Genomic DNA, 25,830 nt, shown 5'->3' with positions numbered 1-25,830 from the left:
CGCTTCGCCTTCAGCGGCTGCGGAGCCCCTCCGGAGAGCCCCGCTTGTCCCCTGGCAGGTAAACCCACGGGGGGAACCCTCCGCCTGCTGCGGCTGCCACCCACGGGGGTGCGGGCTGGAGGCACGGCGGGGCCGGCGTGGGTACCGGTACCGGGCTTGTCCCGCCGGTCCTGGGGCTCGGGGCCACCGTGAGCATTTAGAAAATACACCCCCACATCCCCCACCCGCCCCCGATGCGTTTGGCGGGGGTGCTTCGGCTCCATTTTCAGTGGGGGGAACATGGGCTTGCCTTGGGGGGCTCCACCGTGCTCCCCCTCCCCACGGTGGGGGGGGTGTATTCTCCCCGCCACGGCCTCTGCGGGGCCGGGCGTGGGGCTGGCAGGGCCCCGCTGCCAGCAGGCCTTGTGGGGTGTGGGCCGGGGGGGACAAAAGGAGCGGTCGAGGGGAGCAGGGGTGACACCCCACGCCGCTCCAGCCCGCAGAAGCGGAGCCGGCGGATGTAAATGGCTCATCGGACGGTGTAAATCTCCTCCGGCTGGCTCTGGAGAGGAGCTGGGCCGAAGCGCTGGGAGGGTGCGGGCTGGAGCCGGCTCCGGGAGCCCCCTGCTCTTCCCACGCCTTCCCGGGAGCCCCGAAACCGGCAGGATCCTGCCCCGGGCCCCCCCTTGACCAGCATCCCCGGGCTCCGGCCTGAAATCCCATTTTCCCCGGTTTTGCAAATATACAAGCGGCTGGATTTTCCCGGGAATGGCCCGAGCTCCGGCCCCCATCGCCCGGCCCTTTCCGTCCCAGCTCCCCGCCGGGGCCGTGGGGTCCCCGCCGCCCCCTCCCCGGCTGCCGCGCACCTCTGGGGGCTGACGGCGTGTGCCTTCCTCCCTCGCAGGGCATGGAGGGGATCAAAGTGTTTTTGCACGAACGGGAGCTGTGGCTGAAATTTCACGAAGTGGGGACGGAGATGATCATAACAAAGGCCGGGAGGTAAGAGCGGGGGGGCACACGACCCCCGTCCGCCTGCGTGGCTGGATCTGCCTCGTTTATGCGTGTTTGCGGGGGGGTGGGCGGCCGACTGCCTACGGGGAGGGGGGTGGGACACGCGTGGGTGGGGGTGCGTGGCCGCGGCCCCGCTCTCCCTGACATTGGTGCGGTCGTGCCTCTTGTGTGCGAGTCCCCCCCCGCCACGCGTGTCTGTGTGCCAGGGCCCCGGGAGCGCCCGCAGAGCCCTGCCCGGCGGTGGCTCGGCGGGGCCGGGCGTGCGGAGAGCCCTCCCTGCGAGGATGAATTCGGAAGAAATTGTTTCTTCTGGCTTCTTTCTTAACCAGAACAGTTGGATCGTTAATCCCAATTTCAAGGCCTTTGGAAACTCTCCAGGCGAACGCGAGTTGCAGCCGCTTGGCCAAAACCTAACCTTGTTTAGAGCAGCTCGCTGGGCGATTTCGTTGTTGGTATTATTGTTATTTACCATTACCATTATCATTACTTTAAATTAAAGGAGCAGCTAGGCCCTTTTGCAATTTTGCAATGCCTTCCGCAGTTTACAGCAGTTTATTTATTTTGCTCACACTGAGGCGAATATATCCAGAACACCCACACCGCCCCATTTAAAAGTATATGCGGTCTTAGGCTACTGGTTATACGCTGATAGCAAAGCTGTTTAGCTGCATAGATGGATGTGTCCGCAAATAAATAGCACGCGGGTCTAACAGCGTCCAGACACACGCTTCTATATGGGTGTGTTTGCGTGGGTGTGTAGAAAAATATACAGCCTTGCAAATCCAACTTTATTGGGACTGGGCGTAATCGATTCCATGACCGGCTTAGTAAACCCGACCCGTAGATGTTTATATGTGTACGCGGGTATATTTGAGCGCGTTTGAGGCGATTTAACATTATCCTTAATATTAATACGTTGGAGGATTAAATTGAAGAGTGCCTAAGCCAGCGAGAACCAGTAAAATAGTCTTTCCAGTCCCGTCAGCAAACTGGGGGCAGCCCGAGAGAGGCTCTTTTCGTTGTGATTTTGAATTAAAATTCTCGGAGGAAGGAGGGGGGAAAACCCCTCCGCGCGTAGAAATAGCGGTAGCTTTAGATTGCGAGGGCACAACAAACAACGCGGAGTCAAACTTTCATTTTGCTCTGTCGTCTGGCATTTGTTGTGGTCTTCCAAAATTTGCCTGAAGAGGGAGAAAAAAAAAATATCGAGCTGGTTGTATGAAGTTTGCAGCGGATAGATCGCGGCTCGCTTTCCCCTTGAACCTCTTTGCTGCTGGAAAAATCGGATTTAAAAAGGGTTTTGTGTCCGGGAGGACGTGGTACAAAGTGGGGGGGATAAAGTGTCCGGAGGGAGGGAAGCTGCTGGGGGTGGGGGTCCTGCCGACCCCCGCAGCCCCATGCCGGGACACGGGCTGGGGAAGCAGAGGGACCTCCCGAAAACCCGAGTTCACAGGGGGAAGGAAAAAAAAAGAAGCAGCGCACGGAGGGAGACATAAACCACCTTGCAGAAATTTCAAACAAATATCGCAGTGGACAGAAATCTCATCTAGAGAGCAATAAAATAGACATTTACAGTGCAGGGGCTTTAGGGGAGATACGGGATACGTTTCCTTATTTATATAATTCCCCATGTTGGAGAAGTCCGTGTTCTTGCTGGTCAGGTGTTTTCGATGGAGTTACAGATCATTCTTCAGGTGGAATTTGGTTTCTTCTCCCTTAAAAAGTTAAAGTTAAACCCCCGCTTCCTTCGTTGGTAGCGGTTTATTTTTTTTCACACCCCCATCCCAGCTTTTTACAACTGAATTAAAACCCCGCCCGGTGCCCTATCGCGGAGATAAGAGCCCAGCCTCGGCGTGCCGTATTTTTAGAGGTGTGGAGTTTTTGTTTATGCGTATTTTAAGTCCAGGGATACATTTTCGTCTGCTTATTTTAAAATATTTGGAAAGCTCAAACTAAAATAACATCAGTGTTTTAAGTCCCTGCCTTGCAGTAATGGAAAATATTTCGAAAAGCCCCTGTCCTCAGTGTGTATCTGAGAGTTTCCAAGTATTTGTCAGGTGTATTTGCTGATGTCTCTGTACCCCGTATGGCTTCACACAGACTTGGTGTCACACCTGAGTGTGCGTAGGGATTTTTTTTCATATCTGCACATAGAACCATTGATACACATCGGGATGGTTGAAATGTATGTATTTTAAATATATATATTTCTATAAATATATATTTACTTTTTTTTTTGGCAATCTCCCCTCCTGTTCCAGCGGTTTATGTAAAGAGGGAAGTAACTTGCTTCCAAAAGTCCTCCCGACCAGATTTGTTCGAAGAAGGGAGAGTCAAAGTCTTGACGAAACAAAATAATAACAAAAATATGAATAGAGGAGCAGGCATACGAGTAGGTGAATAAAAACCCCGCCAGCCTCGTAATTACGATTCTACCCGGATAAGTCGCCTGTTTCGCCTCAGCTGGGACCCGGAGCGGTACCCTGCGGCACCCAAACCTCTCCCGCACCCCAGGCGAAGGGTGCACCCCACCTCTGCCACAGCCTTTCAGGAAGGTCCACCCGAAAGCGTGGCGTTGTCCTTCTCTTAAACGACAGCCCCCCGCCCTCCCCCCCAAACACACACAAAACCACCTTGGAAAACTTTCCTTTCTCCGCTTTTATGTTTATGTGTATATATATATTTTTATAGGCGTATGTTCCCCAGTTACAAAGTGAAGGTCACTGGACTCAATCCAAAAACTAAATACATCCTGTTGATGGATATTGTACCAGCGGATGACCACAGATACAAATTTGCAGATAATAAATGGTATGCACGCGTGGGGGAAAGGGGAGGGAGGGGAGCTCTGGGTCGGGATTTCGGGGCTGGCCAAACCCGGGCAGCGCAGGTTGGGGGATCCCCTTGAATCAGCGGTTCGGCCGCCTTTCCCCGCCCTGCTGGGCTGCAGGGGCTTCACCTGAGCCTCTCGGGGGGCTCCCATTGTCCTTGGGGGAGAAACGCGTCAAGAAAAGGAGAAAAGTCTTTCGCAATTAGCTAAAGATAGCTCTAATTCTGCTTGATGATGAGATTATTGATTCTTGTGGAGCCGATAGTTTAATTATATTAAGGAAAGGAATATCTCCGGGCAGGAAAATCTTTAAGGATCGGTGTGCTGGTCCTTTGCTCCTGGCTCGGCTGCCGGTAATTAGGGAGGGGGGGAAGGATGGGGTTAAACGGGGAAACAGCAAGAGCCGTCTCCGACGGGAAAGGTGCCAGAGAGCTCAGTTAATTCCCCGAGCGGGGTTTGTAAATGCCTTTTCTCCCCAAGCACGGCGTGACCGTCCGGCACCGCGTTGCCTCCGCCTACGGGGATCCCTGAGTGGGAGGGACCCCACGGAGGTGTGTGGATGTGGGAGCAGGAACCCACGGGAGGAACCCCGCTGTGGGGGGGGGATGGGGTGGATGGGAGAGCAGGAACCAACGGGAGGGACCCGGCTGGAGGGGATGGAAGGGGTACAGGAGCCCACGGGAGGCCCCCCCCCGCCCGGGGCTCAGTGCCTCTGTTCCCACGCAGGTCGGTGACAGGGAAGGCAGAGCCGGCCATGCCCGGGCGGCTGTACGTGCACCCCGACTCCCCGGCCACCGGCGCGCACTGGATGAGGCAGCTGGTTTCATTCCAGAAGCTCAAACTCACCAACAACCACCTCGACCCTTTCGGACATGTAAGTACCGGGGGAGGGAGAAGGGCACCGCGCCCGCGGAGGGCTGCTGGGAGGCCCCACGCGTGCTCACGGCCCTCTCCCACGGCGTGGCCCTCACCCACGCATGGCCACCACTGCCAGCACCACCAAGGTCATGGAAATGTCATCCATCCCCAAATCCGTTGTGTTGGTGGGGTGTTATCCTCTTCCCTGAGAGGGTGGGAGGAATCGCAATGAAGGACACTCCCCCAAAAAACTGAAGAATAAACCTTAAAAATGGGCTATTTCGCAGGACTGTGTGCGAACTGATCGCAGACCCCCGGGGCCTGGAGCCCGCGAGTGGGCCGAACGCCCCGGCTTAACCGAGCCGTTAGCTACCAGGCTTTAACCTCATGGCGAGCCTCGGAGCGTTAAAACCTGCTCGTTACCTCCGTGAATTTGGCTAACAGGTAAAAGCAATCAGGAGTAATTATTCGAGGAATAGGACCCAAACCCGTGTGGATCCCTCGACACTCTCCCCTCCCCCCCCCCCCCCCCCCCCCAAAAAAAAAAGCAACATTAATTAAAGACGATAAAAAAATTGAAATCCTGCTAGAGCTTCTTGGGCATAAAAAGGTCTTTGCTAGACTCGTGGGGCCGTGAAAGCGTGTGTGAATTCTGCAGCCAGAAGCAGCCCTCCTTCGAAGGTCTCCAAAGATGTCTGTTCCTCTGAGCAAATATATATGTGCATGTATGAATAATATATATATCTATTAAAAAAAATATATAATTACTTAAGCGGGTATGCGAATCCAGATCCCGCCATCCCTTTCCAAGAGCGTATTTTTCTCCAGTCTAATTTCAACACCTCAGTTTCATTTTTTTCCCCAAGTTCCTTTTTTTTTTTTTTTTAAAAATTCGCTTTTTAATAACAAATCTTGTGCTATTAAACCCCCGCCCACCTGGTCGCTGAGAAGCAGGGGGGGCTGCAGGGCAGAGCAGCCAGCCGAGCCCCCAGCCCACCCCAAAGCTGAGCATCTTTTTATGAGGGCTCCTTTCGCCTCCGGTTGGGGGGGGTTCATTGGGTTTTTTTCCCCCTTTTTAATATTTTTTTATTTTATTTTAATATTGCCTTGAGCTGGTGGCAAAGCAGTTCGCCAGGGCTGCTTTCCAGGGATCAGGACCTTCCCCGCTCCCCTGGGAAGCGGGAGGGGAGAGCGGGGACCCGGCAGCAGCACAGCTGGGGGGGGATCCTTCCCACCCCCCGGGCTGGTTTTGGGGAGCAGTCCCGGGGCGGGGGGATGGGGAGGGGGGGAAGAGGCATCCCCCGCTGCGAGCAGGCGGCTTTGGGGAAAACTCCCTCTAAACAAACCAAAGGCGCTGAGGGGACAATAAGGGACTTCAGAGGAGATGTTGCACCAGGAGTCTCTCAATTAGAGTCGCTGTAATGAAATTAAACCCCATTAGATCGTTCACCGTTGATGTCTACGATTTTCCTGGATGTCAAAGCAATTTGCTTAAACCCCCGGGACGGGGGAGGCGGCGGCGGGGCGCGCTGCGTCTCGCTGTCGCCAGGGTCCGGCAGTCATTATCGTGACCGAGCGGCCCCCCGCCGCCCTCCCCCGCCACCTTCTCCCGAGATTAACCGGGTACCGAGCAGGGACCGCTTTTTATCTTGACCACAGCGCTTCCCCTCCCCCCACCCCGCACCCTCCTCTGCCATCCTCTGGCTGGTGGTGGGCACACGGAATCCCCCCGGCCCTCCCCTTCCATCCCCCCTTCTTGCCCCTTTGCCCTCCTGGGAGGGGGCTCGAGATGCCCCAGCCATCGTGGTGGTGAGCTGGGAGGTTCTGTGGGCTGTGAAGGGCCTGGAAAGACGGAGACCCCACCACCAGCAGCAGGTTCAGGGTCCCAGTGCAGGCTGGGGGAGCAGCCCCAGTGTCCACCCCCCCCCACCCGCCCCGGCGGCGTTGTGGGGGACCAGCAGCACAGCCCAGGGCTGACAGAGGGTGGGGGGGCAGCAGGTAAGGAGCTACGATTCACAGCATCACCTGGTCCTGATGGGCTCCTTGTTTGGAGAGGAGGTTTTTTGAGATATGTCCCCTCACCCCAGCACCTAAACCAGCCCGTCTGGGGGACCCCTGAAGAGGGAGAAGATTTTGGGGAAGGGGATTAAAAAACCTGTGGCCCCCTGTCTTTTCTTCCTCTTCTCCCCATCCCTGGGCAGGGGGTGGGGTGTTGCGCCGCGCTGTGCCCCCTCCATTCCCACGGAATGTCCTCTCCTTCTGCCCTTGCCCAGATCATCCTGAACTCCATGCACAAATACCAGCCGCGGCTCCACATCGTGAAAGCAGACGAGAACAACGGTTTTGGATCCAAGAACACCGCCTTCTGCACCCACGTCTTCCCGGAGACTGCCTTCATTGCCGTCACCTCTTACCAAAACCACAAGGTGAGGGGCTGGGCCCTCATACCAGCAGACTTCATCCCCTCGCCTTCCCTTCTCCTGAGGGCCTTGGCTCCCCTTTCTCCTTCTTTTCCTCCCCCACCCCTTTCCTCTTATTTTCCTTCCCCCCCCTTTCTCCTTATATTTTCCTTCCCCCCCTTTCTCCTTTTTTCTCCTTTTTTCTCTCCCTCCCCCTTCTTTTCCCCCCTTACCCTTTCCTCTCACCACACACCCATCCCATCCCCTCTGTTATTCCTGGCGACACAGACAAAGCGTCTAAAGACAGGGCTTAGGGCGAGCCGAGGAGGAATTAGCTCAACAGGATGGTTTGCTCAGAGAGGAGACGACCAACCGAGGAAATTGGCTTTATCTTCTTTCCCCCGCATCGGTCAAAGCCTTGTAATCTGGAGAAGGGAGCCCGGCGCTCCCCTCCGCGGCCGGGGCGCTGATAACCCGGGCTGGCCGTGCTCCGGCCCTTTGTTTGGGGAAGGCCTCCTGCCCCGGCCGCTCCTCAGAGGGCCCTGCGGGGAGGTCGGTGGGGGGCTGCAGGGTTGGCAGTGAGGAGGCCCTGGAAGGAAAGGGAGGCTCTGCACCCAAAATCAGTTCCCCGCCTGCCCAAGCAAAACAAATACATATCAAATAAGTTTTTCTTGGGAGGGCTGCTGGGTGGACACGCGAGGGTTCCCGCTGCCGGCCACCTCCGCTGCCCACCTGGGGGGACCCCACCGCAGGGCTGCTGCCCCTCTCCTTTCCTTGCTTGGCTTTTGGGCTTCCCCACCCAGCAAGGAGCGAGGAGGAGGAAGGCTCAGGGCTGGGGTAGGTCTCAGCAGATGTATTTAGCGATGCCTTTCACTGACTGCCCCTCACCACTGCCCGCAGATCCCGATAGCCCCTCTCTAGGGCAGAGCTCCATGAAAAGCCAATTTTCCTTTGGAAAAAAAGCAAATTCCTCACGAAATGGCATAGAAAGCGATTGCTACAAGCTTTTACTGGTACTTACGGGCAGGTAGGATGGCTCCTTTGCGCTTGACAGAGTGAAATCATGTGCTAGTTTTTTCAAACGGAGAAAGGTCATTTAACACCCCGGACAAATCCGGGATGATTTCCTGGAGGTGTAAGTAGGAAGCTCCTAAACCTGTGCGAAATGGATGCATTTCCTCCATCCATCAGTTGGCAAGGGAGACGCAGAGAGCAGAGGTAGGCTGGAGAAGAAAGAGTGTTTCACCGTAACTAGGGAGAAAAGAAAATACTTCCCTGCCCTTTAAAATAGGAGCTGTTGGCACAACCAGGACAAGCAAACTGAATCCAAATTGAGTCCTCGCCAAATTATGCCTTAAATTATAACTCCGCTGTGGATGCTATAAAATCAAGCTTAAATTCTGCTTGATGGATTCGGAGAAAGAATATAATATTAATAGAACTGGGAGTTAATAAAACGGGACACACTGCTTGCTTTAGAGGCATTTCCCTATGAGAAAACAGACCTGAATTTAACTGCTTTCCTTTGAAGAAAAATAGGACTGTTTTATAGAAAAAAAATTATCATGCAAATAAAACAAATGCAAAGCAGAAAGATGTAAGTACAGTAGTTTGGGAAAACTGCCATATTAGGAGGAGCAGGAATATTTGATTGTAAATCAACAACATCTGGTTGATAAGAAATGACATCTGCATATCCGTCTCTGTCAAAACATACGCACTGACAAACGCATGAATCCCTACAGACACACATGCGCTTGCATCCCAGCAGACACATGCACCCGCACACAGACACCGCTACACATTTTACACACCCCCCTACACATTTTACATACATTTACATCCCTTCCCCCCTCCCCAACAGACACATTCCTCCTCTTGCTGCACTGAATCTTTGGGGGAACAAATAAAGAGTGGCTGTAGCCCCAAGATAAAGACCCAACTGAGAAAGATAGAGCCATAAAAATAAACCAGGGAATGATCTACCCTAAATGGCATCTCCCTCCAGGGAAGGGAATAAAATTTGTAGCTTGCCCCAGCGCAGATGGATAATAATACCAGGGCTGAGGCGATGTGCAGCTGATGCTGTTGCCGATGCTGGCTGTGCAGAAGGGGTAACATCCTTCAGCTGAGTTGAGTGGCAAGTGGGGTCTTTTCCACAGGCAGAAACCTGAGTTCAGCTTTCACAGCTGAGGTGCTGCTTGGCAAAACATATCTTCATGTTGCAGTGCAGACTGCGCTTCCCCTTGCCGTGAATGATCGTAGTCCCCCTGGTCTGTGTCCATCTGCATCAAGCTCCCCAGGGAGGCTCTGCCTGTCCATCCCCACATCTCTTTGTCAGTGCAGTACCTATTTTTTCCCATTTACAGCCATCTCTCTCTCACTTCCACCCATCACCTGTAGCATATCCTTCATGAAACTCTTCCTACCAGCACAATCACACACAGTTTGTATACACCAACATATTTTGCACACAGTTTTTATACACCTATGTATTTTAAACACACATGCATACATATACACACACAAACAAATTTATATGTCCATGTGGTTTAGGTTCAAGAGCTACGTATAGGTGAATTATATTACAGTATTAATTGCATGACTTGCCCACAAATGCATTTGAGCCTATGCTTACACAGCTTATAGAAATACCTGCCCGATTTCAGATCTGTCAATGTATTTCAATAGCACAGCTGCAATCCCAATGTACGGCTTGTGCTTATTTCCCCTGATATTTTAGACAGCCTGAAAAGGTATTTAAGCACATTGGGATCCCCCCTTTCCCAGCCCTACTCCCCAAAAGGAGGCTTAAGCTATGAAGAAAATTTTTGGTAAAGTTTTCAGTGCAGTTGTCAGCAGCTCAGTTGACCACCTCCCCCCTCTCTGCAACCCTGAAAAAATGCCCCAGAAATATTGAGGTGTTAAAATAGGTCACATGCACATTTCATTTCCTTGCCATTTACACAATGGGTGCTTGCAATCAGGCTGATTCCCAGATATTAACTTCCCCTACAGTTAAGTACCATTTTGCTGTAGCTTAAATCATTGTGCTACTAGCTCATATTTATTAGGTACTAGCTCTCTGCTTAGGACCAGGAAATGAACCCTAATAGACAGAAATAATTAAGGTTCTGCCCTCACGAGGGTTCTTTCAAAAGCAAGAATTCACAACAATTATTCTCATTAATTTTTACAACCTACTTTCCCTGTTAGCTGGACTTGGGCTTTATATTAGTTTTTCCCCCTCAGGATATCCAGTTTTATGCTGATATTTTTTTGTCTAAGTTGTTTAACAATTCTTGGTAGCCCATATTCTTTTAAGGAAACACCAGCCCCAGATGGGATGCTATAGGCACCCAGAAATGCTACGTGCACCGTAGAGATGTGGAGAGCCAGGGAAGGGCTTGGCTGAAGACTAATCTGGTGCTCTCCCAGAGAGCCAGTGGGCACAGACACACATGCTGGGAGGGTTTTCTGAATAGAAAGGTTCATCCCAACCCCAGAAAAGACCCCTGCATTAAAAGAGCGCTGTTAAGTTGGCCAAATCAACCGGTGTTCTACCCTGCCAAATTTTGGAGAGCTGACTTTGCGGCTCTCCTCCGAGCATGTGGCCTTTTGCCACTCTGTCGAGGCATCTAGCAGGTCTGTGTAGGGGTAGCTGCTGCTGGAAGCAGACAGGTCCTTGAACTTGGGATGTTTTTCCCTGAGAGCTCAGTTCTCCTTGTCTTTGGTTGCAGGTAGCCATCTCCATCATTTCAGCAGAGGCCACCAATGTGTGGCTAGCATCCCATGGAGCGCCCCTGTGCAGAGACTGGACCTGGGCCAGTCCCCCAGAGCAGTCCTGCAGGGCTGTGTCCCCCAAACTCTCCCTGCCAGCCTGGGGCCATTGGCCCTGTGTCTTCCCACCAAGAAGGGGCAGCCTCTGTCCTTGCTCAGGGCAGGCTCCTTTCCAAAGGGGGGTCCCCCAAGCACTGCGCGAGGTAGGGCTCCCTGGGGCTAAGCGAGACCATGTATCTCCTCTTCATCACCAGGACTGGTGGCTTCTGTGCAGTCCTCGGTCGTTCGGGGACTGCAGGGAGCTCTTCTCCTTTCACTGACCCTCTCTGGGCCTTCTCGCATCTCTACTCTCAAATGCTTAGTCCTCTCCCAGGCTTTGGTGGGCGAGTGTTTCCTTCAAGAGGTCTTGTGTCCTTCACAGCCTGTGTCTGAACCAGGCCTGTCTCCCTCTGCCCCTTTGTCCTCAGTCTTTTCCCTGCCTCCCTGCCAGCCCCGGGACAGGGTGTTCAGCCAGCCCTGAGCCCCCGGCCCCTTTCAGTCCTCAATCCAGACCTCCCTCCCCAAGCTCTGCAAAGACACCCTATCTCTCCCCAGCCTCAATCCCGCCTCCTGAACCTCCTCCTTCCCCCCACCCAACACTGTGCAAAGTCTGTCTCTTCTCATCCTCCGTTCTTGTCTCCCAGTTCAGCCAACAGCCTCTTCAATGAGCCCCTCTGTCTCACACCAGTACCTCCAACCAGCCACTGGCTTTCAGTCCCTCCCATTTCCTTCACTGGCTTCTGGGTTCGGCATCTTCTCCCCGCTGCCAGCAGCCCCCCCTTCCCCTGGCCTTTAACTTGGGCTCCAAGTTCCCGCTCCCCATCCAGCTCCTCTGCTGGGCCCAGCCAGATGTATGTAGCCTCAGCAGGCACCTTGTCTTCATCTGTTTCTTTCTTTCCCACTGCTCTGGTTTGGCTTCCTCCTTCACGCTGACTTGGTTTCCACCTGGGGTACGTGAGAGTGCAAAAGAAAAAGGCTCTGTGCTTTCAAGCCTGAAGCCCAGCCTCCCAGTTGCTCCCAGCACAGCCAGCTACAGCAGTGGCAGGGGTGCTCCTGGCCCACCTCTGCCACGCTGAGCAGGATCACGGTCACCTGCAGAGCAGGGACAGCATGTATCCCCACAGCATGGGGAGGCCCAGGGAGGTCCCTGCGTGCTCAGCTCAAGGTTAATCACCCCAACCTCTTCATCACTGAATGGGGTGACCTGAATGGTGATTTTTTTTCCCCACTCAGGCTTTTAAGTTGTCCAAGTGGGGCAGATTTTCACAAGAAAAGAGCTCAGAAATGAAGGATCCCCCCTTGCAGACACATGAAGCCCCTTTTCCAAAATGCCCAGCCTTTAGGACACAAAAGCCCAAGAGGGTCAGGGCGGTGTGTTTTCCCTTAGCTGAAGTGCTCAAAAAAAGTGGGACTGATTGGTAGTAAAATAGGTAAATAAAAAGGAGCCCAGGACATATATCTGGTGTGGAACATTTCAGCATTAACAAAGTTTTGTAAAGTTAGAAGCAATTGAGAAAAATCTTATTATGGCAAGTGCTTGACAAAAAGTGATACTAAGCAGTAGTTTTGACCCTGGCCATAACAGTATTGATGCATGAACCTGTAGACACGTGTACCTATATAAATACAGGGCTGTGCAATAAAAAAAAATAGTAAAGTGTCTTTCTTCAACCTAACTGGATGCAAAGCTAAAGATGCCATTGGAAATGTCTCAGCAGAAGTGCTTTGTGGTCAGTTAGCCCAGAGAAAGGACTGCAGAGGAGCGGTGCTGAGATTTCATTGGGAACTGTCGCTTCCCGTTAAAGTGAAGATGAACCCTTAGGTCAGACAAGCCCTGAAAAGTGTAAATCTGGAAGGCTTCACCCTGGAAAGCTCTTGTCTCAGAAGGGTCTGCAGCAGCTCTAGGAATCAGTGGGCAGAAGCAAACTTTGCCATCAGTTTCTTTCAGTAACAAATACATAACCAAAGCCCTACAGTTTTATTGAATCTGTGCTATATAATCTAGCCCTGGGCATTCTGTCTTAATGACCTTGCAGGACGTTGTATTTTTTTTATTTTTCATGATGTGATTGTGATTTGACTTTCTGACAGCACTTCTCCCCCCCCCCCCCCCCAAGAGTTACAGTCAATTAAACCGAGTTTCGTTATGGCAAAGTTGATGCAGAAGGAGGTTATTTCCACCCATTTGTTTGCTTTTCCACCCCTGAAATAGTTTGTAAGTCAGACAAAAGCTGGCCAAACAAAATAACTTCCACAGGTTGTTTTCTAAAGCAGGGATTCAGCAGCTTTTTCTCTATTTTCTGTTTTGTTGTGTACGGTTTTCTTAAATCTGGCTTGGACTCTCCTGGCTCAGTGCTAGGGCTGATGCCATGACTTAACCTCTAGGGAAACTTTGCTCTGAAAGTTCCTGCTGAAATCCATCTGAAGGGTACACCAGAGAGCTGAGACCTAATTTGAAACCTTCTCTAGTCCCTGGTTTCTAGATGCCTTTAATCTAGCAGATCTCTAATTTTAAGGAGGCTGAAGTGAGCCATGTTTCACTTGGGGCTTTCTACCACCAACACATATGTTAATACCTTTGCTTGTACGAGTCTTCCTAATGAGGTTTAGGGGACTTCTCTACTCATAAAGCTATGTATTTGCAAGGTGAGGTCCCATACGATATTTTGTCCAACATTTTGTGGGTGATTAAAGGCTTGATTCATCAAACAGGGCATTCATCTGAGGTCCTTAAATTAGGGGCTAGCATGCTGATGGCTCCTTCTCTGGTGAACGGAGGGCATTGGGGGACCTGTGAATGCAACGCTACCCACCTCAGAGCCCCAGTGCCCTCTGGCAGTTCCCATCTCCCTCCATTGATTCCAGCAGGAACGCTGGGAGATGAGGTTCCCAGTGCAGGCACCTTGGTTAAAATGCCTTCGGTTAGGTTGGGATGAATCCGGCCCTTGTACATTTGTGTGCTAGTGCCAATACTGTAAATCCTTACTCAGTAAAGGACCTCGCTTATGCAAGCAAATATTGCCATTGGGTTCAGCAAGTGAGGACAACTCGTACATTTAGTGTGCTTCAGAATGCAAATTGCATAGAAACATTCAAAAAGTTGAATAATGCCTATTATTCATTATAGCAGTGCCACCACCTCGCCGGTGGAAACTGGTGGGCAGTTTCTTTGCAATATGCACAGGTGGTTGTCTAATCATTCAGGGCTTTTAATTATAAAACTTGCCCCCATTTTACCACTACAGAATGGCTCAAATGGCAAATTGGACCAAACAGATTGTTTGTTCTCCCTTCTCTTTGAAACCTGAAACGTGTGACAAAAAAAGCACAATGCCCTGTTTGCGTATTAAGTTAGGTCCTGATTTAATAGGAATGCCCCATGGGACAAGCGTAGGGGTGATGGGGTCTTTGTGTGAGATTTGGGGCTGAATTAGGCAAAAATGACAAATAAACAAATGGCCTTTGGAAAAAAAATATGCTATGAGACAAGAAAATAGCAAAATAATCTGGTCGTGCAGACACCTGGCGGGGTTTGCTATTGACACTAGCTGAGCCAGATTTTTCTCTTTGAATTTTGGCAAAGAGGTGGCTCCAGTTGTGCGTGCTTGACTTGGTGAACATGAACCTCTCTCTGTTCTCCCACCATTAATCTTGATCTCTTTCCTTCCCGTTGGCCAACTTTCAATAGGAAGGAAGGACAGTGTTTCCATAAAATGCGGTGGGCGCGTGAAGTTCCTCCCACAGCAAACACAGGGTTGTCTCTCCTCCTGGGCAAATTCAGGTGGCTCTCCTGACTCCTGGCTGGGGGCTCGGACTGCCAGGCAGTGGTGGCGAGAGAGAAGGGGAACTATCGCCTCTTCTGCCTGAATATTAGGGCACTGCATCTAGATCACAGCTGATCCAGACTCAGGCTTGCTCTGCAAAGACACCAAAGCATTTGCATTAAATTCGGCATGGCAGAGTGAATTTGTACAAGATCACCTGGGCATTTGAGGGTGTTGCAGGTCCACAGTTAACATTTGCTTAAATGACAACCCCTGGCTTGAGAAAACCTACTCCCCTAAGCCCTCAGGAGAGGTATGTGGAGGAGAGGGTTGCACCTCTCTGAGCCACACAGTTGCTCTGGCTAAGGGTATGTTCTGTACAGCAGCTGCTTTGAGTGTTTAACTTTGATGTTGTAAGAGGACCAAAGTTAGGAGTCTGAGGGGGATTCATCCCAGCAAACTTTTGAGGCCGAAGGTAACCAACTAAGCGAGCGAACTAGTCCCTCTTAATTCCTTCTAGAATTAATGGGGAGACAAAGGTTCCTCCAGGGCACGATGGTCAGTGGTGGAGTTGTCCTCCAAGTACCTTAGGTAAGTTAGTCCATGCAGCGCTTACAGGCGGGTGGCTGGTGAGGGAAGGATTTCAGATGCAGAACACCTGGGGTTTAGCAGGTAGGAAATACAGAAGGCGTGAGCCTTATCGGTCTGAGTGAGAGGATCCAGGGTCTGAGGGGTAAGGTTTTCATCATGGCTGGACTTTGATGAGCAAATATTTGTTGGTGTCAGTGGGATTTGTTCAGACAATATGACTTCCATCCCTGGCCCTCTGGCCGGTGCAGCCCTTTCTGTCCCAACAGGAAAAAGAAAGTAAGTAACTCTAAGAAAGTAGATTTCCTCCAGAAAGAAATTTGTGTGTGTGTGTGTAGTCCCACGTGTTAGTTATGGGACAAGCCTGAGAGAGGCGAGAGGTTGTTGAAAGGAGATATTTCTCCAGTGGAGAGATCTAGAGGAAGGCCCATCTGGAGTGGTCAGTGCCTGAGCTGAAGGATGACTTGAGTTTCAGAAAGCTGTGTTTCCCCCCCATATCCCTGTTGGCTTGGGTTTAATAAAAAATATCCCCTCTCTCCCAGGCCATGCCTTGGACTTGCGATGAACCCATTGCATTTCCTCCCTTTCAGATCACCCAGTTAAAGATTGAGAACAACCCCTTTGCGAAAGGTTTCCGCGGCAGCGATGACATGGAGCTCCACAGGATGTCCAGGATGCAGAGGTAATGCTTGCCTCCGTCGTGGGGACCCGCTCAGGACCGTGAGAGCCGCCTGGGCTTTGCTTTGCATGTCACTTGTGGCTGGAGCTAAGCCAGGACTTAGTGGCAATCCCTTCTCTGGCACCTGCTTACGCATTTTACATCAAGCTGTTGAAATATCACCAGGACGTGGGGCCAAAATGCAGGACTTCCCACCCCAAGGTCAATGCCTTAACTGCTGGGTTACAGAGGCAGGATCTCACTGTGGGTTGTCCTTTTGGCTGCAGGGACCTTGTATTTCTTTCTGACATGTCCCTATCCACAACAACCTCTGTCTTTGTGCTAAACAGATGTCTCTGCGGCCGCATGTGGGCTTAAACCTGTTTAAAGCAACAAAAGGCTTGGACTAGCTTTCAGAAGCTCTGGTCATCAGGCTACTGCAGAAAAGCTGTTGGTTATTTTTTTTTCCCCAGGTGGCAGTACTTTAAAGACAAAGCTCACAGCCTTGTTCAGGGAGCAGGTTTGCTAAGCGTGCTCCAGATGCCTCTGGAGATCTTGGTGTAGAGACCTGTGTTGTGCTGGTTTCTGGCTTTCGGAGGGTCTTTGGCAGGAGGGGATTGTTTGCCTGGTTGGCTCTGGATGTGCAGAGCAAAGGCATAGGTGTGGTGGTTTCAGGTTGAAGAAGGAAGGTATTAGAAAATATTGGGATCTTCAGGCCCAGGCGGCTGAAGAGGTCTTTTTGAATCTCAGTTTTGGATGTAAGTACTTAAGCTGAAAATCAAGCCTAAACGCTGTTTAAAGTCCTTTTCTAAATGTCAGGTCCTGCTGGTAATTAACTTCATGCCTCTCACTTTACTTGGAACTTCATCCATGTGTCAAGTCGCTTCCTGGTGCAAATGTTTTGCAGGAACAGTGCCATACCCATGATTATACCTAAGACAGATGTAGGTGCTCAATATAGCATTTTCCATCCAGGAGGGCAGGAGTGACTCAGATCCCTTATTCTTTGGGCCCAGCAGAGCTGGCTCTCAGTGGAGGGCTGTAGGGACCTGCGTTGTGACCTTCTGCTGGGAGGGGTCTCTCCGCCACCCGCCCGGGAGCCACCTGTAGGTGGTCACTGCAGCCTGGAGTGCAGATGCTGCTGCAGATGCAGGAGTCTCTTCTGGTTGCCGTAGCTGGTGACCTGAGCATGGCTCTCCATAGACGTGCAAGTCACGCCGGCGGGTAACAAATAATGCCTGTAATCCTTGCAAGCGCTTACACCCGTAACCCTGCTCAAACGGGCAAATGTATGTCTGTGTACAAACATTTTCAGGCTCAGACCCAGAAAAGCATATATATACACACACATATATAAAAAAAATATAACACTTACTCAATCTAAATAATCTCTGTGGTCTTCTGAATGTGCCCTGTGTTCCCTGCCTGCCCTTTCCAATGACAGCACAGATCCTGGCATAATATGTCAATATTTATTTATTTACGGGTGCACTACCACTTGAAATAGCTTTTCCCCGCCTCCCTCCGTGCCAGCCTCCCAACCTCTACTGGAACTTGAGTAACGATGTACCCCGCACATTTTTGCTGCTAAACTACCCTTTCATTACAGTCAATGGAAAGATTTGAAGGTTTACATTCATCGTGGGTTTTCCTGGAGCAGGGGGGGAGGAGGTAAAACAGTGAAGACTATTAGAAGGGCTTCATGCCATATGAAGAGCATGGCATCTAGCCATGCTGAGCTTGTGCTAAAAATTGCTTGGCATTTTATATGCGGGCCTGCGGCCATAGTCGATGAGACAGTGAACAGAAACACTTGGAATATATAAATACACTGACTTAGAGCTGGCAGGGTCGAAAGGGTTAAAATCCACAGCGTTGTCTTTTCAGGATAACTTCTGATGCTCACTTCCTTAATAACTTCTCTGTACTGATAGCATAGAAATGACCGTACGGACCTTTACAAAGATGTAATTTCTTAAGGGAAAGCAGGATAAGATTATTATAGTAAAATAAAGACCCATTCAAGGTTGAAAATATTAGACAAATATGCACCCACCTTTGTGGTTTTTTATATATATCTGAATATATAAAAAATTATATAACTATGAAAACATATGTAAAATAAACGATATATAAAAACCCCAAACTGCACGTATAAGATAAAGAGCCATTCAGGATTGAGTATGTTAGAGAAGTATGACCTACCTTTGTAGATTTAGATAGGCTTAACATACAAATCTATATTAAAATATAATTAAATATATTTTAATATATAAATAAGTGTGTGTGTGCATAGGTAGCGAAATTGTTTCCCAGTGACAGACCCACTCCCCAGCTGGCACGTATAAGTAAGTCTATCTCGGCTTTATGGGAGTGATGTCTTTTTATGCCCTTGGAGAATATGGTGGGACGTATTTTTAGTGCTATTCCTTCCTTATAGAAAAAAAGTAGCTGGAAAAAGCACACTTTTTTAAAACGGTGCACAGCCTTTTGTACCAGAAACTGGTGACCTGACATTCATCAGGTCACTGATCATCTCATTAGGGGCTATAGCCATGGGAGGAATGAATTTGTCATGCTGAGGAAAGCCTCGCCACCTCTATGTTTTCTTTATTTTAATCTCAAATATTTCTTAATTCCCTGCGTAGGGCTGTTGCAGAGGGGCATCTCCTAGCTGAAAGCAGCCCTGGGTGGGAGAAGCACACCCCAGCAGGCAAGGCTGAGAGGCAGCGCTGACCCAGCCGGGTGCGCGAGCTGGCTTCGGCATCCCATTTTTGGGGAAAGCTGGCCCCAGCTGCGGCCAAAGCATGTCTCTCTGCTCATCCCCCTGCACCTGCAGTGCCTCGGAGCAGCCTTGGCGGCCTGAGCCCTGGTGAAGATGTGCTTCCAGCACTAAACCTTCATCTCCTAACTTGTTGCGTGGGGCTTGGATCAGATGGGAGTAAGTGTGCGGTGGCTGAAGATGCGGTCTAGAAGCGGTGTCCCCAGGCTGGGCTGGTGTCTAGGCTCCCTCTGCACAAAGCAGAGCTTGGTGGGCGCTTCCGCAGAGCAAAGCTGCTTTCCTTTGAGAGCGCAGCCCATGGCTAGCAGGGTGGGTGGGGAGCCCTCCCCACTGCCTGGCTCACCTGCAGAGTCTGAATGATTGGCTTAGAGTAGGCGCCTGCCTTTTGAATAGCTAAAATTACATGAGATAAAGCCCATCCTCATAGAAAGAATTGCCACCTGGCCCGCTCTGGTGGTGTCCTTTGCACCTTTGGCTGTCAGAGCATGGCAGGGAGACCAGTGTGCTGGGTTGAAAATGATTTCACTCACCTCAGAGCAAGTCTTGCAGTGGGGTGAGGTAGCATTAGGTCTAGGTGCCAGTGGAGACTTGGCCTGATGATTCTCCCCTTGAACACCTACCCTTGGCAAATGGTTGTGACTGAGAGGAAGGAAGATGAGGCAGGGAAGAAAGACCATTTCCAGTGCCAAAAGTGAGCTCAGAGCGAGGTCTCATGTGCCTTGTTGAGGACTCTCCCTCCATCTCTGCTTGCCTCCGTATGCTCTGGCCAAGCACAAGCAGCGCGTTGGCCTGAGTGGCCTCCGGGGACAGGAGCTTTGCAGGGTGGATGGGGATGTCTCTGCAAGTCCATCCCTCTCTGTGGCTTTCTCCTACACAAGGCCTCTGAGTTGGTTTTTCTCCTCCTATTTCCCAGAAGAAAAAGTTAATAAGCTGTCCAGGTAGGAAACTTAATTCAGTAGTGATATTAAAGACTTTCAGCAGCAGATGATTTCATTCAAAAAGAATAGCCATGAGCTCCAGAGAGATTCAGATTCCAGTGAACACAGACTTCTGATACATGTTCATTTTCCCTCCATTGGCTTTCTTTCCTGAGACACACGGGACCACTTTAGCAGTTTCTTTGGCAGGATGAGTGCTCTGGGAGAAAAGGTTTTTTAAAGTTTTCAAGTTTTTGAGCATGAAATAAAATTTGTTATTTCCTTGATTAAAAAAAAAAAGGGAGGAAACTAGAGGAAAATGTGTAGAGGGATGTGAGTTATACTGCATCTGTATCCTGTGGTCATGCTGCAATTGAAAAACATAAATCAGGTAGAAATTATGTAGTTGTGATGCTGGGAATTTTAGGCAAAGTATTCCTTTTGGATCTCTTGCCCCTCTGTACTGTAAAAATTCCTTTTGTCTCTGCTTAGAACTTCCACTTGTGCCAAGAGGAATTTGATGTGGAGAGCAAGAGCAAAACACGCAGCAGAAATCTGCAGAGGGTGAAGCTTATGCAGAGGGATGATGAGATCTGTATTGCAGATGCCAGTATTGGGCTTTGCCCTTAAAATTCCCCATGCATGAGAGTCAATGGAGCCGTACTAATAAACCATAGTTATTGGGTGACTTGGGGGGTTGCATGCAAGTCATAGCTTTTATTTTTTAGTCTGTGACTGCCAAAAGACAGCAGGGGAGAAATGTTTGTGGGTCTGGGGCTAGAGAACTGTAAAAGAGTAATTCTGTTAAGCCCTTTAACCAGTTTTTCCTGATCATCTGCAACTCCCATTGTCTTCAGTGGTTATTATGGGTGCTGAAGGGCTTCTGGAAGTCTCAGACCCTAGTTACTGTTCGTTCAAATTAATGCAATTTAGTCCTTGAAGCTTCTTATTGGGAAAGCTTTTGAGAGGAACAATGATTACGTGAAAGGGTGGCTCTTAGCTCCCTTGATGGGTATCATGGGCCCTTTCAAAGCGAGACAAAGATCCAGAATGATCCACTTGACAAAGAAGAGTGGCAGTGTATTTCGACATTATGTATATGTTTTCTCCATCAAAGATCATGAGCTGTAGTTTGCTGCCTTTGGCATTAATCCACGGTAATCATCCTGGCTCCAAAGGAATTATTCCAAAGATTGCCTGGTGTAACTGAGAACAGAAGCTGGGCTGAACACAAAACATCTAAAATCTGTACCATGATTCAGAGCTGGCATAATGGAGAAGACAGTGCATTTTGGGGTGTCAGTAGAATAAATGAATGAGCCTCTGGGCTCCAAAAGGGTTGTCTACCCTGGCATGCTGACAACATGTTGGACTGATAGGCATCGGTCTGACTAATGCAAGTAGATCTTGGTCCACTGTAAATGACCTCACTCTGCTCGCATCTTCTCATTGTGTATTTACATCCACTTTCATCTCCCATGTTCGCCACTGAAATATCCCAAGAGCCACATGCTGTCTGAAACCTTTTCAGTGTGAGACTTAGAGTTATAACATCTGTTGGAGAGATGAGGCTTTCCTCCAGCAAATGTCCTTGAGGAAAGTTTCCTGGTCAAAGCCCCAGTGGAAACCTCTTTTAAAATGAGAAAGTCAGCTCAAGAAACACTGGGTAGCTGTGATTTCCTCCGTTGCCCCTTCTTTGGGGGATCTGTCCAGCAGGGCCCGACCTACAGAAGCTCAGCCCAACATGACTGGATGCTGGTGCTGTCTCTGTTGGCCGACATCCATTCTCCATCTCCGCTCATGTTGCTCTTACTCCAACAAGCACAACAGTATTTCTCTGTGGGAGTCTATCTTTTTATTTGCCTGATAATGATAGCTCTGGATGTCTAGGTGGTTCTTTTCACTGCTGGTTCTCAGGTTTGTTGCAGTGATCTCTTCGGGCTGCAGCGCTCAGATGAGTATTAGGAGCACTGGTGGTTAACATGCCATGCATGCACCCAAACCAGGGTTATCTGACCTCTTCCCATTCTGGCAAGAAGATCAGGACATTTGATATGCTGGCAGAGCATGCTGCAGTGAACAGCCTCCTGTATTTCTCAGTGGACATTTTGACTTGTATTACTAGGCATCCAGTATAGGGTGTTATTTTCTGTGGGGCTGGCCTGCAGTCCCCATGCAGGGAGAGCTCATATTTCATCTGAGATAAGACTGAAGGAAGTACTCAGGAGTTCTTCTCCCACTGAGTCCTTTCCTGGTGCATTATCCACTTTAGACTCTCCACTCTTGAGAGTGGTTCAATTTTATTTCAATATGCTGGAAATAAGCTGAAATGAATGCACATTAACAATCATTTTCTGGGTTATTTTTTTCCTGCGAGATGGTATATTAATTCCAGTCACTTTTTTTCTCTTCCTCTTTCTGTATCTGTTATGGCTGTCTTCCATTTATTTCCCACTCTAGAGTCTCAACAGGAAGGACAGCAATTGGTGGCCTGGGAAATATAAACCCAAATACCTTTGAGTTATATTTGCACATCTGGAACTGGGGTTTGATTCTGCACCTCTGTATCCACGGGCACTGGGTAGGTGGAGGGGACAGGACTGATAGGACAGCAAACATTTGTCCTTTCAGAGTGACTGGCCAAGGAGGAGTTAAAACCTGGCAATTTGGAAAGAGTGGAGGGGAAACACCGTGTTTGGCCACTGATATACCTTTGGTCAGGCTTTAGGCTAGGAATTGCCATCATGAACAAGATCTAGACATTGCCTGGCTCGGGGGTTTCAGAGAATGCTGGAAGAACATGGCAGCAGCTAACCACAGGGAAATCCTCTGCTGTATCATGCCTCATCTTGACCTTGAACAGGCATCAGTATGACCCTCAGGGCCTGACATTTAATAGGTCTTTTGAAGCCTTGTTACCATGAGCTACAGCAGCTCTGGAGAGCCTTGGTATATAAGGCTTTGTAGTAGAAATATCAGAAGTATCTTCTAAAATAATTTACTTAGGGCCAGTAGGAGTTGGATGCTTTGGTGCTTCCTGGTTAGAAACCGTGGATCTTAAAAGAGATTTTTAACAAGTTTTTTGTCTGGCAGCTGCATTTACTAAGCATTGGCTGGTACCTCAGGAATCTTCAAGTCTGCACATGTAAATACATTGAAAATTATTACTCTCTTACAGTGTAGTGATAAGCAAGAAAGTGGACTGCTCTGTGAAGGTCTGTATTTATAATTTTTCCACACTTTTTATTAGTTTGCAGAGACCAACAGGGTTTCCAGCTCTGAGATTACAAAACCTTCTTGAATTTGCTCCTTTGAATCCTTTGCTAGATATGAATTTGTGGCATAAGTGGTCTTACAGAGCCCCTAAATTTGTCATGGTGAGGGCATTGTTTGGCCAGGGGAGAGGGAAGATGTCATGAGATGTGAAAACGGGACCAAGTTTGCTAATGGCACCTGGCAGAGGCCTGAGTTTGATGGAAGCACTCACAAACGCAGGAAGGATCCACTTGTAAGGCCTGATCTGTAGGGTTGGAGTTATATGATGAACTCTAAAGAGGAATGTGTGTGCTATTAGGAAACAGCAATGAAGAGCTGGTGTCCACTCCTATGGGTCTGGGAAACATCTAGCCAGGTGGGAGTTAAGAATGGAGTCCAGACTTCAGGATGGAGCGCCTTCGCTATAGAGTTGGACCTCGTCCCTGATTTCTTCCCCCAAGCTCTAATGAAAATCAAAGTAATATTCTCTCCTGGTGGCCCTTCAGCTGGAAGCCTGATGGTGCAGAGACTGTACAGCACCTTCCTCCATGTGGGTCCCCGCTTCCTCCCAGTCCCCCTCTGCTATTGTAATAGACCCGCTACAGTAACTGAATATTCATCATTAGCCTCCAACAGACTTTAAATAGACCAATGACAGCTTCCTTCCTTGTAAATTCTTTCCCCAACCAACTTTTTTTTAATTCTAATTTTACAATTTTTAATGTAAAAAAAATGTAATCCATTAACAGCCCCATGTAAAACTGTAACTCACATTCTGGCCCAGGAACAAAAGTCTCTTCCTTGCTGTGTGGACAATTTCCTATATTGCCAGCATAAGTCAGACTTTAACACTTTTTTCCCCTCCTTACTTCACTGCAATTTTTTTGGACAGCAAAATTTCTGGACGCACCAGTCATTTTGTGCCAGTGGTGAACAAAACCTTTCATTCCATTAAACTGTGGCACGGGATTATGACCAGCTATTTTGGCAATAGTGACTTTTAGGCCCTGAAAAAGAAAAAAGAATCTGATACATTTTTGAAGACTGAAGGACAAACTAAAATGGTAGCTGTGTACGTACACTGCATATTGAGTGGGCTCAGGAAACAGTATAAATATTTCGAGACGACTGTTGCTTTACAAAGTACCAAAGATATTTCTTTATTAAAGCTCCGCTTCTATAAGGAAGTAAAAGGTAGAAACACAGAGATAACAGAAACAGAGATTGTTTATAGGAAAATGGCAAAGTGAAAGAAAGAGAATATTTTGGATATTTAGTTAGAAAATACTTTCCTTCCTCTCCCTCCTCAAATAGTTGATTTTTTGGCAAAAATAGCACCCAATGTGTTTTGACTGAAATGGAAATATTTCAGTCTGGAGAGTAGTCATTGCAGTACCTCCTGGGAACTGCTGGTTGGAAACTTGGTGTCTCCAACCTGTTCCCTCCTGCGTGTGGCTCCCCGCTCCTGCCATGTCTCCCGCAGAGGACCATGGTCCTCTCTTATGGCCATGGAGGCTGTCATGTCCCCTGGGAAATGCAGTCTGAAAGGAATTTGGTCCCCAGTGTGCAACAGGAGTGTGGGATCCTGACATCACCTGTGCTGGCACTTCAGGGTAAAAATATTGCTGTTTCAAGCATACAGCGCCCTTATGGAAAGGAAATATTATTTAACAAGAAAAACCTATCATGTTGTTAAATTTTCCCCTTCTGAGTTCTTCACTGAGACAGAGAAATTGTAGATTCAAGTGAGAATATCTGGGATGGGCATTGCTTTTTAGTGTTTGTGTGGTGCCTTGTACAGTGAAGGTCTGATGTTGATGGGGTCCCTCTGAGCTACCCTGAGAACTTACTGTAAGAAACCCTCACACAGATCTAATCCCATGTGTGAATGGGGAGACGACGATACTCCCAAAGAGACGTCCAATTCTTTCCCCACTGGAGCAGGGAGAAACTGTGACAGCAGTCATCTCTACATCCTCCAAAAGAGCCACAGAGAACATGATGTGGCATCATGCCATGGTATGTCCCTCCTCCTCCTTCACCGTAGCTCACAGGTACCCTGCTGGAGGGAGAAAAAAAAAAGGCTCTGTCATTTCTTGGAGGAGATGGAGGGTGGAGGCGTTGGACCTGAGGAAGAAGAAACCAGCCAATCTGTGCAGCAGCCTCTCACTAGGGAGGAGAGCTAAGGGCAAGTTCCATGTGTCACCTCCCTGTGGCTTGTCTCCTTGGAAGGGAAACATGGTGGGGATGCAGCTTTGGGGTGTCATGCTGGTACTATTTCCATAACAATCCCTGTGTGAAGGTGGAGCGTGGCAGGAGCAGGCAGCTCAAAACTGGGACCTGGTAGGGCTGGGAGTCCCCCTAGAACTTAGAAGGTTTGAAGGCCATAGCTTTTGATGTTCCTGAAAAGCCACCAAAGCTGCCCTCCAGCAAGAGCTCCTGGGGTGGAAAGGCTCATGCTGGGTGTCCACAGGTAGAGAGGTCCTCTGAAGCTCACCACCTACCCTAGTGTCCATTGCTGTCTTGTGCATCTGAGGGATAAGTCTCTGCTTCCTCCCAGTCCTGCTCTCTTTTTTTTCTCATGCACATTCTGGACTTCAGTTCTGGGAAACTTGGGGTCAGCCAGCCCAAGTAGGTGGAAAGCCATGCTCCTGCTGGCCCTGCAGGGAGGAGCTGCCGGGCTTCCAGGGGAAGAAACCCCACCTTTGGAATAGGCTCTGCTTGGCAAGCTACCAGTGCCCAGGGTGTGGAAAGCTTTTGTGGCACAGTGAGAGACACATTTACTTGGTTTTCAGCTCCTGGGTGAGTTTTGCCTCCATTACAGCTTGGTTGCTGATGTTTCTGGCAGCCACCAGAGCGATGGTTTGGATGAAAGCTCCCTGCTGTGAGTAGGTTTATATAATTGGTATTGTTAAATTTCATAAATAAGTTATGAGTTGCTACAGTGATAGATCCTCTCTAAGGGGCGTA

The 25,830-nt window shown here is 49.4% G+C and overlaps 1 protein-coding gene across 4 annotated transcripts in view; it reads left to right on the top strand.

Annotated features, from left to right (window-relative positions):
- The window catches only part of TBX5 (T-box transcription factor 5), a 46,752-nt gene that overhangs the window by 8,908 nt on the left and 12,014 nt on the right, over window positions 1-25,830 (top strand). For all 4 annotated transcript variants that reach the window (XM_064466387.1, XM_064466388.1, XM_064466389.1 and 1 more), the window contains exons 3-7: window positions 884-978; window positions 3,682-3,801; window positions 4,547-4,694; window positions 6,952-7,104; window positions 15,839-15,930. In XM_064466387.1, the coding sequence (XP_064322457.1) occupies window positions 884-978; window positions 3,682-3,801; window positions 4,547-4,694; window positions 6,952-7,104; window positions 15,839-15,930 (608 nt within the window). The remainder of the gene's footprint in view (window positions 1-883; window positions 979-3,681; window positions 3,802-4,546; window positions 4,695-6,951; window positions 7,105-15,838; window positions 15,931-25,830) is intronic.

This window comes from Phalacrocorax carbo, chromosome 15 (genome assembly GCF_963921805.1).
Source record: "Phalacrocorax carbo chromosome 15, bPhaCar2.1, whole genome shotgun sequence".
In the NCBI taxonomy this organism is placed as follows: domain Eukaryota; kingdom Metazoa; phylum Chordata; class Aves; order Suliformes; family Phalacrocoracidae; genus Phalacrocorax; species Phalacrocorax carbo.
Note: the sequence above shows the minus strand (reverse complement) of the source record. Positions and strands in the feature narration are given on the sequence as shown.